At 45.3% G+C, this 16,286-nt stretch overlaps 1 protein-coding gene across 7 annotated transcripts in view; it reads left to right on the top strand.

Annotated features, from left to right (window-relative positions):
- Window positions 1-16,286, top strand: part of ralgapa1 (Ral GTPase activating protein catalytic subunit alpha 1) — a 382,583-nt gene that overhangs the window by 204,070 nt on the left and 162,227 nt on the right. For all 7 annotated transcript variants that reach the window (XR_010975714.1, XM_068039277.1, XM_068039282.1 and 4 more), the window contains 2 exons: window positions 2,888-2,959; window positions 14,699-14,822. Coding sequence is in view for 6 of the 7 variants with exons in the window: in XM_068039277.1 (XP_067895378.1) it covers window positions 2,888-2,959; window positions 14,699-14,822 (196 nt within the window). In the remaining variant the exon portion in view is untranslated. The remainder of the gene's footprint in view (window positions 1-2,887; window positions 2,960-14,698; window positions 14,823-16,286) is intronic.

Genomic DNA, 16,286 nt, shown 5'->3' with positions numbered 1-16,286 from the left:
ACCTGAAAAAATCTGTTTTCTGGAGTGTCTTGAATCCTCTTGCACGTTTGTTATTAAAAGGCAATCAGTAATGTATAAGCTGTTGTTTTTAACAAAGTTTGCTGTTGCCTATGCACCTAGTTAATGCCCAAAGTAGGATAAGTCAAAAAAGGCTGAGAGTATACAAACTAATGTCCTTTGGCATTTACTTGAATTGGTGGTATGTCGTAGTCATGTTTCCACTAAGAATTATATAATGGTCTCTTGTGCTGGTCATACAGTAGTAGCAAATCAATTTTCAGTTCTGTTTACAATGGATTGATTTGTCTATATTCAAGACAGAAATATTTTAAAGTGACTTCTTATTCTTCTTGTAGCATGTTCAGATACATGCTTAATTGGCCTTTTTGGATCTGTGACTTTAATGAGTTATCAACAAATTACTGTTTTCTATGCTGTTGGCCAAGACCCTGGTGTGACAGTCTTCATAACCTGTGTAAAATCCCGTTCACAGAAAGAACTGGAATGATTAGTTTTAAGATTGTTAAGGAGACTGGTATGGTTGATCTTTATTTTTGTTTTTGCTTGATTTGTAACATTAGGTCAGTTATGTAAAAATCATTGTCCTGGGTTGCGCGGTAAAAATAATTGTGGGGGCTATTGGCACTTATTGTGGAGTAAATCAGACAGCAACTTCTGATATCCACACATGCACAGAAATCTGAAATATGCTGTCCAATTTGCCCTGCTCCCCAATGAGCTGCACTACACTCGTATCTTGCCAAGAGACTTGGCTTTGAAATATATCTAAGGGTATGAAATTTCAGCACCTACCCATTAGATTGCCACTAAACCGGCCAGAAAAAAGTTATGGCTTGTCCATTGAAGTGTAAGTGAATTTTTAATGTAGTCAGAAGTATTAATTACTGCTAAATAACCTTTCTGACATTGAAAATTTATTTTCACAAGTGTAAATTCCTCCAGATTTTAATTGTTGGAGAGTTTCAAAAAATGTTTTTTACTTTCTTAGACTTATCTCTCTCAGTCCCATCTTTCTTTTCCCAACTTTATTTTGCGTTCTCTACATGAGTTTACATTGTATTATATATTCTAACTTGCACTTCCTGGTTTAGACTTTCCTTACCTCAGTAAGAATTCAATCTGCTTGAAGAGATGCGCTGTTACTTGTCCTGTTCACGTGGGTCCCAGATCTCCTAGAGGGTGCCGCGCTGCTTTAGACTTCCACTGACAATAACTTGTAGCTCAAAAACCCACAAAGTATGGGCAGCTGTAAATGTAATGAATGTCAAGCACTATTTGTTCGTGGCTGACCTCAAAATCCTAGTCATAGTTCTGTCATAGTCTATATACAAGTTCAAGCCATGATCAGTTAATTCAGAATGGAAACTGTTTTTCCTGTCCCTGCATTTCCAATAACTAGCCCTGTTGCCTTTTTGTAGTATGTAACAAACTGTAATAATTTCATGCTTTTGTTACCTCCAAACTCTACTATTCCAATGCTATCCTGGACAGCCTTCAATTTTCCATCCCCATAAATTTGAGTTGATCCACAATTGTCCTGCCCATTTCCAAGCCTGCACCAAATCCTACTCACTCATCACCCCAGTGCTCTCTAACCTGCATTGATTTCCAGTCCACCATAATTTTAAAATTATCTTCCATTTCAAATCACTCTGTGGCCTCACCACTCCTTATCTCTACAACCTACTACAGCCCTACAACCCTCCGAGAACTTTGCTGTCCTCCATCTTTACCTCTTGTGAATCATACAATTAACAGCTGTCTAGGCTTTAAGATCTGGTATTGGCTCCCTAAATCTTTGTTTCTCTCATGTTCTTCAAGAGCCTCCTTAAAACCCACCTCTAACCAAGTTCTGAGTCACCTGTCCTAATTCTTTGGCTCAGTGTTGATTTTTGACCGATTACACTCTTCTGAAATGCCTTTGAATGTTTATCCATGTCAAACGCAGTACATAAAAACAAATCATTGTTGCAAATGCAGTTTTCGAAATTGAAAATATCTACATCGTGCATGAAGTACTTGAATCTGATCATTTTTACTTCCAGTAGAACAAAGTTATGACCTATTAGGAGAGGTTAGGAAAAATAAGGTTTTACTTTTCCCCAGCAAGGGAGAAAAAAATATCGTTCAAGCATAAGAAGGAAAGGTTATGGGTGGATGAGTGCATATGTGTACTTTTTAACAGCAGAAAATGGTGCCAAAAAGAAAATGATCTGCAATCACGTATGTAAAACTTTGGAAATTATAACCATATATCGGTATTCTGAAACCTATGTTCAGATGCACTTCTGGCTCACTACTGTCACCTGGGTTCACTATTCTTACTTCAGGAAGTGATGCCTTGGAACTATGATTATTAGCCTCCAACACCCACAACCATCTTCCTTTGTGTAAGGTAGGTCTCCGTCCACTGATGAGTCTTCCTTTCGATCCCATTTTGCAAAGGCTCGTGGCACTGCAACTCACTCAAATGTTGCCTTGACATTGAGGGCAACTATTCACATCTGGCATTTAGCTCTTGTGTGCCTATGTCTGGATCAAAGCTATGATGTCAGGCGCTGAGTGATTCTAGTATCGATGATTTAGGTGGTGGCTGGGACAGCAGTTGACCTATAATCCTGCTTTTTGTCAGTTATAGCAGGGCAAACTTAAAATTGGCAGAGGTCAGTGCTAGTTAGACTAGAACAGCTTGCTTAGGGTAGCAGTGGAATTCAGTTAATTACTATAAATTTCATCTCTGCTGCTGCTGATAGCTCTGTGTTTTGATGACAAGTATTACGTTGATTAATTTTACAGCATTAGTCTATTCTATATACAGATAAAATCAATAATGTTCATTCTAATTTTCAACTTTGTTTTGCTGCAGGACTAGTTTCCATCTCCTGAAGAAAAATGAAAAGCTTTTACGGGAACTCAAAAACCTAGATTCAAGGCAATGGTAAATGTTCCTTCAGTGATTTGATATCCTTGGCTTTTAGTCTCAAATGTTTTCATTAATTTATAGCATAACTTTTGGAGCTGTGATTTCAGTCTAGTGAAGTAGATAATGCAGAGGACCCACAATAAGTCTTTTCTCAATGCATCTTTTGTAATGTGAATAACAATGTTTGATTAGACCCATTGCTATGTACCAAAAAGAGTCTAGATTCAGTGCAAGTGAGCTGAAAAATCATAATTTTTAGTATCCCAAAACTTGAAACAGGAGGAAAAATTGAACTAATTCCTGATGGTCTTTACTTGACTTACAAGATGGTATATTTCAGAGGTTTTGTCAATCAACAAATAAAACACCTTCAATTTTGCTAAGTGAAGTATATCCATGTTTTTCTAGTAGGTGATATTGACTCACTGTTGAGACATGCTTCAAGGGTTGCAGGTGCCCTCCAATGTCTTGCCCTTATGACTATTCTTGAGTAAGCCTAAATGGTGAATGTTGGCAGATGATTCAACTATTGGGACTATCAGAACCAATTCCATTCTTGTCCACAGGTGTTTACTTGCAACAGGTGTCACAAAATCAACCAGGAGAGAAGCCCGGCCTGGTTCCCCCTCCCTTATCCTGTTAGGTTAATTACCATACCTGCCATCACCCAGGATTGAATTAGCTACCTTAGCACAGACCTGCAATTGAATCTGGTGCTACTGATCTGTATAACTCAGCAGCTAAGTGCAAACCAGCTGAATGTTTTTTTTCCCAAAAATATACTTTATTCATAAAAATTTGTAAAAAAAAATGCATTACAAAACACTTCAAATTTGACATTTCAGTGCAATAGAGATCAGATTCCTTTGATACAGAACAGGAGGTGCCTCACAACTCTTGCCATTCCATTTTATATGCAATGTACATTTTGCATTACATAGCAAAAGCATTTTTTGCTGCATACAGCCCAAGGGATTTTACACTGGTTCCAACCCTTCGGTATACTATGGCGGGAGGACCTTACACAGTGGGCTTTCCCCATTGAGCCTTTGTGGTGGCTGCCCCAAACTTTAGTGTATTCCTCAGCACGTAGTCCTGGACCTTGGAATGTACCAGTCTGCAACACTCAGTCGTGGACAACTCTTAGCCCTGTAAGACCAGCAAGTTTCAGGCAGGCAAAGAGTGTCTTTCACCAAGTTGATGGTCCTCCAGCAGCAGTTGATGTTTATCTTGGTGTGCGCCGCTGGGAAGAGATCGTAAAGCATAGAGTCCTGCGTTACGGAGCTGCTTGGGATAAACTTCAACAAAAACCACTACATCTCTTTCCACACCTACTTTACAAAGGCAAATCCCAGAAGGTGGTGGTCGACAGTCTCTTTCCCCCCACAGCCACCTCAAGGGCAGCATGCGGAGATGGTGAGACTCCAGGCGTGCAGAAAGGATATGACGGAGAGGGCCCTTCTCACTGCCAGCCAAGTTACGTTTTGGAGCTTGTTTGAAAGTACTCGCGATGAGGCATTCTGCCAAATGAGTTTGACAGTCTGCTCGGGCACCATCCGACTCAGGGAACTATCCAACAGGATCCACCATTTCCTTTTCCCACAGGACCTTGAGGACGTTGCGTGCGGACCATTGCCTGATGAACTTGTGATCAAAGGTGTTTTTCTGCACAAACCTTTCCACGAAGGATGGGTGGTACGGCACAATCCAACTGAATGGAGTGTTCAGCGACCGAGTGGCCAGACCCATCCTTCGCCGGGGACAGATAGAACATCAGCACGTAGTGACATTGGTGTTTGCGTAACAGGGGTCTACACACAGCTTGATGCAACCGCACACAAAGGTAGCCATCAGAATGAGGGCAACGTTGGGAATACGTTTCTCCCTTTGTGTAGAGGTTTGAACATCGTGTCCCGGTGGACATAGTCCATTTTCGATCTCCAGACAAAGCGGAAGGGGACTTGGGTGACCGCCACAGTGCAGGAGTGGGATATGGGCCAGACTTGCGCCACGTATAGCAACATCAAGAGCGCCTTGCACCTGATGACCAGGTTCTTACCCACAATGGCAAGGGAGCGCTGCTCTCACATGACCAGTTTCTGTTGCGCCATGGATATACGCTCCTGCCAATTTTTGGCGCATGTCCTGGCCCCTCTGAACCATATCCAGAGCACCTTCAGGTAGTCTGACCTTACGGTGAAGGGGGACAAAGGATCGGTCTGCCCAGTTCGCAAAGAACATGGCCTTGCTCTTTCCGCAATTTACTTTGGCTCCCGAGGCCAGTTCAAACTGGGTGCAGATGCTCCTCAGCCTGCAAACGGACAGCGGTTCCAAGCAGAAGATTTTGCTTCAAGCCCTGCCACTATCTGTTTTCTGAAAGGTTACCTTGACATCAATTTCTGAGTGACTCAACCTTCTGAATACTACATTAAATGCATCAAGGTGAATAACTTATTTGCATGCCTGGATCCTCCCTCTTAAAATATCTGACATCCTGTACTCCTACTAAATTCTGAGCAAAAAGGCTAAGGACATTCCAACGTCATCGATGCCCAACCATCAGGGATCATGATATTAAATGCTGGAATAGGTGTGTAAAGATTTAGATACACGTCACTGTGATGGTTTTGTTTATTTATGGTCTCGCTCATTTTTTGAAAAATAGCTCACTAGAGAACTGGACAAGCCAATTATTCTCCTGATGGTTCATCTGGTAGGGGAAGAAACCATGATCAGGGCCTTAGATCCTGTTCCAGGTAGGTTTTGAGTAAAATGGCTATAACCAATTCTAGAGCTTCAGGCCAGGGAGTGCGTGACACCATTCGGGTGGTGGTGCAGGATAAGGAAGGGGGCGCACCTGTAGACCATACCTCCTTCATTAAGAAAATCTTTATCAATTGCTATGGATTCCAAGCTGCAGACATCTTCTGCCTGCAGGACTCACCCAGCAGTGGATATTTCGATGTGACGTTCAAGAACGTGGCAGGATGCATCAAGTTCATAAGGATGTTCAAGGAGAAGGGAAACCAGGCACTGCTGTCGATCCTCACAGTGGAGCCACTCTTCACGCTGCCGTCTCAACGCAACTGGGTGGTGACAAGCCACCCCTATGACCCCCATGTTCCTGTCATGGATGTACGAGGTGGCCGGTGGCAGTACTGATGTCAAGGACCCATTTGGGATTTGGATCAGCAAGCAGCAGGTCAAGGTGACCTCCAGCTTTGCTATCGGGGGAAGTCGAGGCTTCTTGGTCTATGCAGGGCAGCCCAGAGTTTGTCGGACCTGTAGCAAATATGGTCACATGGCAGTCAACTGCAGCACAGTCGTCTGCAAGAAGGAAGGCCATCAGACCAAGGACTGTAAACATTGAGTGCTGCAACCTGTGTGGTAGGGCAGGCCACCTCTACAAAACCTGCCCCAAACGCTGCCTCAGTTATGCTCAGGCGGCAAGGTCCAAGGAAAGACCAGGAGAAGGAACGGTGTATGTGCCTGGTACCGGGAAGGAGATGAGCAATCATCCCCGCAGCGAGGAAAGTTTATCTGAAAAGGAGAAGAAAGGGGAGGCAGCTGCAACCAGCGACCCAACACCTACCCCATGCCCGGAAACCCCTCCTCTACAGACAGAATCAATGGAGGAGGAGGCAGCAGATAGACAAACTGGTCAGTGGCAAGTGGTACAAAGGAAAACCACAAAGAAGAAACCTCCAAAAAAGGAACAGGCCACCACCCAAACCAGTGGCGAGGAGGCTCCTGTCTGAGACAGACTACGGCAGCTCCTCCTCATTGGACAAGGAAGGGCCAGAACGATGGCACCTGCAAAAGAAGCGGCAGAACTCAAAAGAGCTGGAAGAGAAAGCCCCCCTAGCTCCAGGGCACTGAAAGCTGTGATGGGCCCAGTGCGCCCCCAAACCCAAAGCACCAAACCCAGCAAGATGCCCAGCGCACCCCAGCTCCGGGACATGGAGAGCAACGAAGCGTCTGGCGCACTCTAGCTCTGGGAAGCTGGGAGCAGCGATGTCTTCGAGGAGGAACAGAGGGGGAAGACACCACCAGCAGAGGACACCCCAAACTCTGCTGCCTGCATGATCCCCCCCCCCCACCCCACTGATGTCACCCCAGAAGAACAAAGGCCCCATGAGTAACCAGGAGGGGTTTCTGAGCCCAATGAATGTGCAACAGCTTGTGCACACTATGGGTATGCAGGAACATACCCAAGGAGTGGGACTAGCAAGGACACCTGGTGTAGGAAGCAACACCCAACTTTAAAATGGGTCTAAAGATTGCTTCGATAAACGTGCGTAGCGTTAAATCCACTACGCAATGTGTTTCAACCTTGGACTACCTCGCCAAGGTCAAAGCTGACCTGTTTCTGCAGGAGTGTGGAATACCACACCTCAGCACCTACAGGCAATAGTTGTGATGGTGGGCCCAGAGGCCATCAATCTAGTCAGGGGGTAATGATTCCCACTCCTCCGGCCTGGGTATTCTGCTGCAGAAGGTAACTTCACCATCTCCGAAGTTAAGGAGGTGGTGGGAGGGCGCCTCCTCGTAGCAGATATAATGTACAACAATGCTCTGCTCCGGTTGATAACGTGTGCACCCCAGTTCAATGCAGCGAGCGGCTGACCTCCTTCCAGCAACTCCCACTGCTGCTGGCAACGTCTAGGCCGGTCATTCTAGGTGGTGACTTCAACCGCATCATTGATGCAGCTGGACGATACGGCAGTGACGACAACAAACTAGACGCTATGTTCAGATTCCTAATGGAAACTGTAAAAGATGCCAAGCTGCACGACATCTTCAGCAAACCTGCAGACGGAGCACAGTGTAGATGCACCTGGTCAAGATGGGACTGGTCTGCCCATTCCAGGATTAACTTCCTGTTTGTGTCCCATGCTGTCCCGGTCAGATCCAACGACGTCAAGCCGGTGTTGTTCTCTGACCATTGCCTCTTACTGGCTGACTGACACTTACAGGACGACCAGCGGGTTGGCAGGGGGACATGGAAGCTCAATGCTACACTGCTAACCCCAGAGAATGTTGAGGAACTCTTTGGGTGGCACAGCCAGCGACCCGGGGTCAATTCTGGGTACTGCCTGTGTGGAGTTTGCAAGTTCCCCCTGTGACCGCGTGGGTTTTCGCCGGGTGCTCCTGTTTCCTCCCACAGCCAAAGACTTGCAGGTTGATAGGTAAATTGGCCATTATAAATTGCCCCTAGTATAGGTAGGTGGAAGGGGAATATAGGGAAGGTGGGGATGTGGTAGGAGTATGGGATTAGTGTAGGATTAATATAAATGGGTGGTTGATGGTCGGCACAGACTTGGTGGGCCGAAGGGCCTGTTTCAGTGCTGTATCTCTAAATAAATGAATAAATAAAAATAAAAAGCGATTGCAAAAGTTGGAGAACTGTGAAAGCCCTCTTTGAGTCTCCAGTCCATTGATGGGAAGCGATCAAGGAGAACATCAAGAGGTTCTTTATCTCCAAAGGTGTTTAGAGGGCAAGAGAGAGTTAGAGGGAAATGTCCCAACTCCAAAAAAGGATGCAAAATCTGCTCCGGCTGCAGTCGTTGGGGGTTGAGGTCAAGGAGGATCTTCAAGTGGTGAAGAGCCAGCAAGCCTCGCTCTTTGCCACGGAGATCTGCAAGATCATCTTCCAGTCCAGAGTCCGCTCCGTTGAGCAGGATGAGATGTGCTCGCGTTTCTTCTTCCAAAAGGTACACAGAGAGAGCTCTGTGATCAGCCTGAAGGAAGAGGATGGCTCGGTAACGTCTTCGCAGTCCGACATACTAAAGGATCAGCAAATCCTTTTACGCTGGGCTGTATGACGTGAAGCCCATGGACAGCATGGCTTCCCAGTCCTTCCTGTCGTCTATCAAGTAGGTCTTAGATAACAGCATGCGGGAGAAACTGGGCAAACTGCTAACTCTGGATGAGCTGACCGATGCCGTCAGGTCCTTCGAGACGAGTAAAACTCCCGGATGCGACAGCTTACCGGTTGAGTTGTATTCAGCTCTGTGGGACTGGATCAGCCCAGACTTGCTGGAAGTATACGAGAGTATGCTTCTGGCTGGCTGCATGTCCACAAGGAAAGCATCGTCACCCTCATCTACAAGCAGAAGGAGGAGAAGGCAGAAATCAGAAATTGACAGCCCATCTCACTGCTTAATGTTGACTACAAGATTCTGTGCAAAGTCATCGCCAGTCGGGTCCATTCTGCTTTGGAGTTGGTGATTCACCCTGACCAGACCTGTACTGTACCCGGCAAGAAGATCTCTGATAGTCTCGTGCTACTCAGGGATACGATCGCCTATGTACAGGATAGGAGGATGGACACCTGCCTCATCAGCTTGGACCGGGAGAAGGCTTTTGACAGGATATCTCACATCTACATGTTGGACGTGCTGTCCAAAATGGGGTTTGGGGAGGGAATCTGCAATTGGATCAAACTCCTCTACACCAAGATCAGTAGCGCAGTCTTAATCAAAGGGTGGGAATCAGAAAGTTTCCCAATCCAATCTGGAGTCAGACAGGGCTGTCCTCTCTCTCTCCCCTGTCTTGTTTGTTTGCTGTACCGAACCTTTTGCTGAGTCCATTAGGAAGGATGCGGGCATAAGAGGAGTGACAATCCCAGGCAGCGGAGGCACTCTGGTCAAAGCCTCCCTATACATGGATGACATCACCGTCTTCTGCTCGGATCCGCTGTCCATTCACAGACTGATTAGCATCTGCCACCAGTTTGAACTAGCCTCTGAGCCAAAGTTAACTACGGCAAGAGTGAGGCCATGTTCTTTGGAAACTGGGCCACTCGATCCTTTGTCTCCTTCACCGTCAGGTCAGACTATCTGAAGGTGCTGAGGATATGGTTTGGAAGGGCCGGGGCATGCACCAAAACCTGGAATGAGCGAGTAGCTACTAGAGTGCACCATAAACTGAGCGTGTGGGAGCAGTGATCTCTCTCCATTGTGGGTAAGAACCTGGTCATCAGATGCGAGGCGCTCACGTTGTTGCTGTACGTGGCGCAGGTCTGGCCCATACCCCACTCTTGCGTCGTGGCGGTCACCCGAGCTGTTTTCCACTTTATCTGGTGATCCAAAATGGACCGGGTCCAGAGGGACACAATGTTCAAACCTCTGGATAAGGGCGGTTAAAATGTGCCCAACATTGCCCTCATCCTGATGACCACCTTCATGTGCAGCTGCATCAAGCTGTGCGTAGTGCCCCAGTACGCAAACACTAAGTGTCACTACGTGCTGAGGTTCTATCTGTCCCCGGTGTTGCGAAGGATAGGTCTGGTCACATTGCCGCAGGGCGCTCCATCCAGTTGGACCGTGCCATACCACCTATCCTTCGTGGAAAAGTTTCTGTGGAAAAACACCTTTGACCAACAATCTATCAGGCAGTGGTCTGCACCGAATGTCCTCAAGGCCATACGGGAAAAGGAGATGGTGGATCCTGTTGAATGGTTCCCCGAGCAGACTGCCAAAGTCATTTGGCAGAATGCCTCATCACCAGAACTTTCAAACAAGCACCAAGATGTAGCTTGGCTGGTGGTGAGAAGGGCCCTCCCCATCAAATCCTTTCTGCACACCCGGAGTCTCACCTGCTCTGCACACTGTCCTCGAGGTGGCTGTGGTGGGGAAGAGACGGTTGCCCACCTGCTTCTGGAATGTGTCTGTGCGAAACAGGTGTGGAAAGAGATACAGTGGTTTTTGTCGAAGTTCATTCCAAGCAGCTCTGTAACACAGGAGGCTGTGCTCTACGGGCTGTTCCCAGGGACGCACACCGAGATAACCATAAACAGCTGCTGGAGGACTGTCAATTTGGTGAAAGACGCTCTTTGGTCTGCCGAAAACTTGCTGGTCTTAGAGCGCAAAGAGATGTCCACGGCCGAGTGTTGCCGACTGGCTCATTCCAAGGTCCAGGACGACGCGCTGAGGAACGCACTCTTTATACTGCCATCGCAACGCACTTGGGGCAGCCGCTGCAAAGACTCAATGGAGAAAGACCACTGTGTAAGGTCGTCCCGCCATAGTGAACTGAGGGGCTGGACCCATGGGAAACCCCTTGAGCTGCATACACTAGATATGGGTTTACTGTAAAATGTACATGGCATGTAAAATGGAATGGAAGGGTTGTGAGGCAACTCACTCCTGTATTGAAGAAAACTGATTTCCTTTGCACTTTTTGGAATGTCAACTTGGTGCTGTTTTGAACTGTGTTGTAATGTTTTTTTTTTACAGATTTTTATGAATATAGTATATTTTTGAGGATTAAAAAAAGTTCAGCTAGTTGGCTTAACTAGCAGGGGAGAGCTTGATCCTGCTTTTTTGTGGGGTTTCAGTGCTGTTTTCACAGCATTTCATTCTTTTGGATTGGAGATCTACCGTGGTTGTTGTTTTCCTGCTAGTTTGGGTCTTAGTGCCTGTCCTGGGAAGGCTTCAAGCAAAAAATAGCTGCAACCAACACCAGAGTTCCAGGCCAGGGGGTACATAACACCACTCGGGTGGCAGTGAAGGAGATGCACCCATGGACTGGACCTTCTTCATTAAGCAAGTCCTGTTTGAATGCTGTGGATTTGAAGCTGACGACACTTTCTAACTGCAGGACTTCCCCAGCAGTGGCTACTTTGATGTGACATTCAAGAACATGGTGGGATGTATGAAGTTCCTGAAGGTCTTCAAGGAGAGAGAAAACCAGGTGCCGCTGTCGATCCTCATGGCAGAGCCACTCTTTACACTGCCATCGCAACGCAATAGGGTGATGACCACCCATCTCTACAACCCCCATGTTCCTGTCGAGGATGTGCTCACTTTCCTCACCAGGTATGTCGAGGTGGTTGGGAACAGTACCGAGGGCAAGGACCCATTCCGAATTTGGACTAGCAAGCGGCAGGTCAAGGTGACCTTGAAGGTGGATGCCAACAGAGCCATCCTCCACTGTCCCTCCAGCTTTGCTATCGAGGGAAGTCAAGGCTTCTTGGTCTACGCAAGGCACCTGAAGAGTTTGTTGTACTTGTGGCAAATCTGGTCATGTGGCAACCAACTGCAGAACAGTCGTCTACAGGAATTGCAAGCAGGAAGGCCATCAGGCAAAGGACTGCAAATAGAGTAAGTGCTGCAACCTGTGTGGGGCAGGCCACCTCGACAACACCTGCCCAAAACACTGCCTCAGTTTACTACACACAGGCAGTGAGAACCAAGGAGAGCCAGGAATAAAAGGTGAATGTGGCTGGTGCTGCGAAGGAGACCAGCAACCCTCCCCCCACCGAGTCCCCCAGTCAGGAAAATCTGTCTAAGGAAGACCAGGAGAAGAAAGAGGAAGCTGCAGCAAGCGGCCAAACACAAACCCTGTGCCCAGAGCTGTCTCCGTAGCAGACAGAATCAATGGAGGAGGAGCCAGCAGAGGGACAACTGGGTGAGTGGCAAGTGGTCGAGGAAAACCACAAAGAAGGCGGCCCAAAATAAGGAACAGGCCACCACTCAAACCAGTGGCAAGAGTAGGCTATCACCTAAGACAGACTACAGCAGCTTGGCATCTTTTATTGTTTCCAACAGAAGTCTGGATGTAGCATCCATTTGGCTGTCAGCCCTGCTGGATTGTCCAGCCGCATCGATGATTCAGTTGAAGTCACCACCTGGAATGACCGGCCTGGACGTCGCCGGCGGCTGTGGGAGCTGCTGGAGGATGGTCAGTCGCTCGTTGCATTGGACCGGAGTGTCCATGTTGATTAACGAGAGCGAAGCATTTTTGTACATTATGTCAGCTACGAGAAGGCGATCACCCACTACCTGCTTAACTTCGGAGATCGTGAAGTTGTCTCCGCTCAACAGAATACCCAGGCCAAAGGAGCGGGAATCATTTCCCCCTGACCAGATGGGACCACCATCGCGACCATTGCCTGTAAGTCCTGAGGAGCGGTATTCAATACTCCTGCAGAAACAGCAGGTTGGCTTTGACCTTGGCGAGGTGTCCCAAGATCAAAACACATCTGAGCATTTCTCAGATATGCATCAATCACTTTGTCTGTCTTCTCACAGCTCTCATATTGTTGATAATTTAGGCCTGATCTCGAGAATCAGCAACATTAATAATCCTGTACAAATCAAGGAAAACATACATCTTAAACCTATTTAATATGAAGGTCCATTCTTCCTCAATACAGGAAGTGACTTGGCACAGCCTCCTCAGAACTTCCATTGACAGTTTGAGGCATCTTCTGTATGATTGGTTTGCCCACTCCAGGACCCCTGGCCACTCCAAGCCCAGGCCTGTGGGTGCTTCCAGATCCCTTTCCCAGACTAAGACCTCTCCATGCAATTGGTGCTTGCTGATGCTTGTAAAGCTTTGACTTTTTAAGTTGCTAAAACCAAAGAAAATTCAAACACCTATTTTAGTGTCAAATTGTTTAATAATACTCCTGTGAAGCGCCTAGGGAACATTTTACTACATTTAAGGCACTGTATAAACATAGCTGTTTCATGCGGTAAGTAGCAAAACTGATAATTGAAATTTTACCTTTCTATTATTCATCAGCTCGTCTATAAACAGTGCAATATAACCTCATTCTTGTCTCATATTTTGGACAAATACAGCCAAAGTTTATCTTTACTCTTAGACTGTAAGCTAACTAATTTTATGTACTCGTGAGGTAGTATTGTCTTGACTGGAAAATGCAAAGTGTCAAGTTCCTTTCTGCTTCAAGCTGACTTCAGTGTTAAGTTTGTTTTCTACCAGTTATCATACTATTTGGACGTAATTCTTTTCTGTGAATGTAGAAAATTTGCTGTTTTACCTAATTTTTGGATGATTTTCATTCTTTAAAAATAATTCAACTTTCATGTACAAAACTCCCATTTCCCTGCATCAGTTCTTTCTGATCAGTGTACATGTGCGTTTTCTCCACCCTTCCTCTTTTCCCCCCCACCAACTGTTTCAACTTGCTTTTTTACTTAACAGCACCACTGTGGAGGCAGTGGCTGCTGCTGGTAATGCATCTACCCGAGACTCCGGATAGTTGATGGACCCAGGCCAAGGTGAGGGATAGCGGGAGGGGGTTGTAGTGGGGTTGGCAGCAAGGGCCGGTGGGTGGCTCTTAGTGGGCCCCCTCCTTTCAGATTCCGGGTTCTTCGACCAGGCATTGTGCCTTTGAACGAAGTTCCCCCCCCACCCCCAACAGCCCACAAGCCACCCGCACGGGTTTGCTTGTCATGCTCCCCGCATGGTGACAAGCCAGCCCTGCCTGTCGCTGGGCTAATAACCAGCAACAGTGGGAAGAAGTCATTAATTGTCCACTTAAGGGCCTCAATTGGCAGCGGGGCAGGAAGGTTGTCCACAAACTTAATTAGGGTGGAGGCGGGAAGGGGCGGGGTCCCCACCTGCCACCATCCCACCCGATTAAGAGCTCTCCGCACCTTTACACTCGCCACGGGGTAGAGCATAAAATCCAGCCTGGTGTCTCTACATTACTCCCTTAAGAATTGAAATGCAATGACAAACAAAGCCATAGGTGCAGGAGGATGAGTTGTGACTCCAAATATATGAAGGGAAAAATGCCTCAATAGTTTTCCCTTGTTTTGGTGATTGTTGTTTTGATTATACATGGAGGCTGAAACATTTAGCGAATCTGGAGATCATGCAAAAAGTGGGTGATCCAATATTGTATTGTTTGAAATTAAACTATAATTTCATTATACACTAATTCTACACTAATTTTTCTGTTCCGTGTTAAATTAACTACAGTTTTGTTTCATGCAGTCGAGAAACACACAAGATAGCAGTGTTTTATGTTGCTGAAGGACAGGAAGATAAGAACTCCATTCTAACAAATACCGGAGGAAGCCAATCCTATGAAGATTTTGTAGCAGGGCTTGGTTGGGAGGTAAAGTACATTGTGCTTTCTAAATTTATTTGTAACATTTTTGAATAAAATTAAGCAAACTATAGATTTTCAGTATTGGAAAAAGTTTTTATATCTCTAATATATAGCAGTAAGTACATAGAACTCCACAAAAATAGTTGCCCTTTGAGGAAAGGGGCACAAATTTAGAAGATTAGATTGCACGATGGTTTGAAACATGGGACTAAAATGATCCTTTTCTCCCTTATTTATCTATTCCACACATATCTTAGAGAATCTAATGTCATGTTAAGATTTTTTTTAAATCAAGCAATGCTTTCAAGAATTTTACACTTAAAGAAATTATGCCACTTTCTCAGAATCTCAGCGCATGACTGTGCCTCCATAACCTAGTCTCCAACTTATTACTTATTCTGTAATCAGTAACAGTCATTGTTGTTGAACTCCCAGAAAGAAATGTTCCCAGTCTTTATCAATTCTGTTTCAATACCTTGACAACACCTTTACCTCAACTCAATCAAGGTGTTTCACAACAATATTGGTCTTTGTTTCATTTTGTTTATTTTCTTCATTGAAATTTAAAAGTGCTAGCTTCAAAACATCACTGTTACATAGTTTGATATTTTCCTTGGAAGAGAAAGTTCCTTTGCTTGATATGTACAAGATTGTGTTGCAGTAGTGAGACTCATCCAAAATAATAATCAAGTCATAAACTATGTTGCCTCTTATGATGTGGGCTAAAGCATGAGATTCTTCCACAGCATAATGGTCTTTTTCCATTGAATCAAGCGGACTATTGACACTGGCATTCACTTGCTAGGTCCATAAATGAAGAGGGGCCGCTTGGGTATTTGAGGGCTCCTAGCATCTTTGGAACTATCCGCAGCAAAAGTCTTACATTCAGAAGTAAGGAAGAAAATGACCAAAAAGCTTGAGTCCATGAGAAATATCAACTAATATTTTCCCCATTTTTCTTAAATCTTGATTTCCCCTTTATTCCTAAAGCATGGATTTCAAAGCTGGGCCTTCAATCAAATGATACATTCTTAGATTTACCCTTTGTACCTGAAGACCTTTGTTTTATTTACAAAATATAAATAATGTTAGTCCTCTTTTGTGAAGATCTTACTTTTGAAACCCAAGACATAATATTTGGTATTGTGTATTTTTTTTTTAATGTAGGTATTTTTCATTTTGTTATCCCCGATGCATCAGAATTTTAAAAAAATTATCAGTACATCAAGATTGTTCATGAGATACTGGCTTCAGTGTAAATCTCAGGTCACCTATTTGCTCTTTTTCTTGCACTTTCTGCTGTGGTCAAGAAAGTGTAGCTGTATCATAGGGAAAAGATACTCCATTACGGACCATATCTTAAATTTTCCTCAATTTTTATTTAATTACTTTCTTGGGGAAAGTTGGTTATTAAGTTTTTAAACACCATTTAATCTTGTAATCAGGTTCACTATTTTCAGTTAGTTTCAA

This window comes from Heterodontus francisci, chromosome 9, assembly GCF_036365525.1.
Source record: "Heterodontus francisci isolate sHetFra1 chromosome 9, sHetFra1.hap1, whole genome shotgun sequence".
Lineage (NCBI taxonomy): Eukaryota > Metazoa > Chordata > Chondrichthyes > Heterodontiformes > Heterodontidae > Heterodontus > Heterodontus francisci.
Note: the sequence above shows the minus strand (reverse complement) of the source record. Positions and strands in the feature narration are given on the sequence as shown.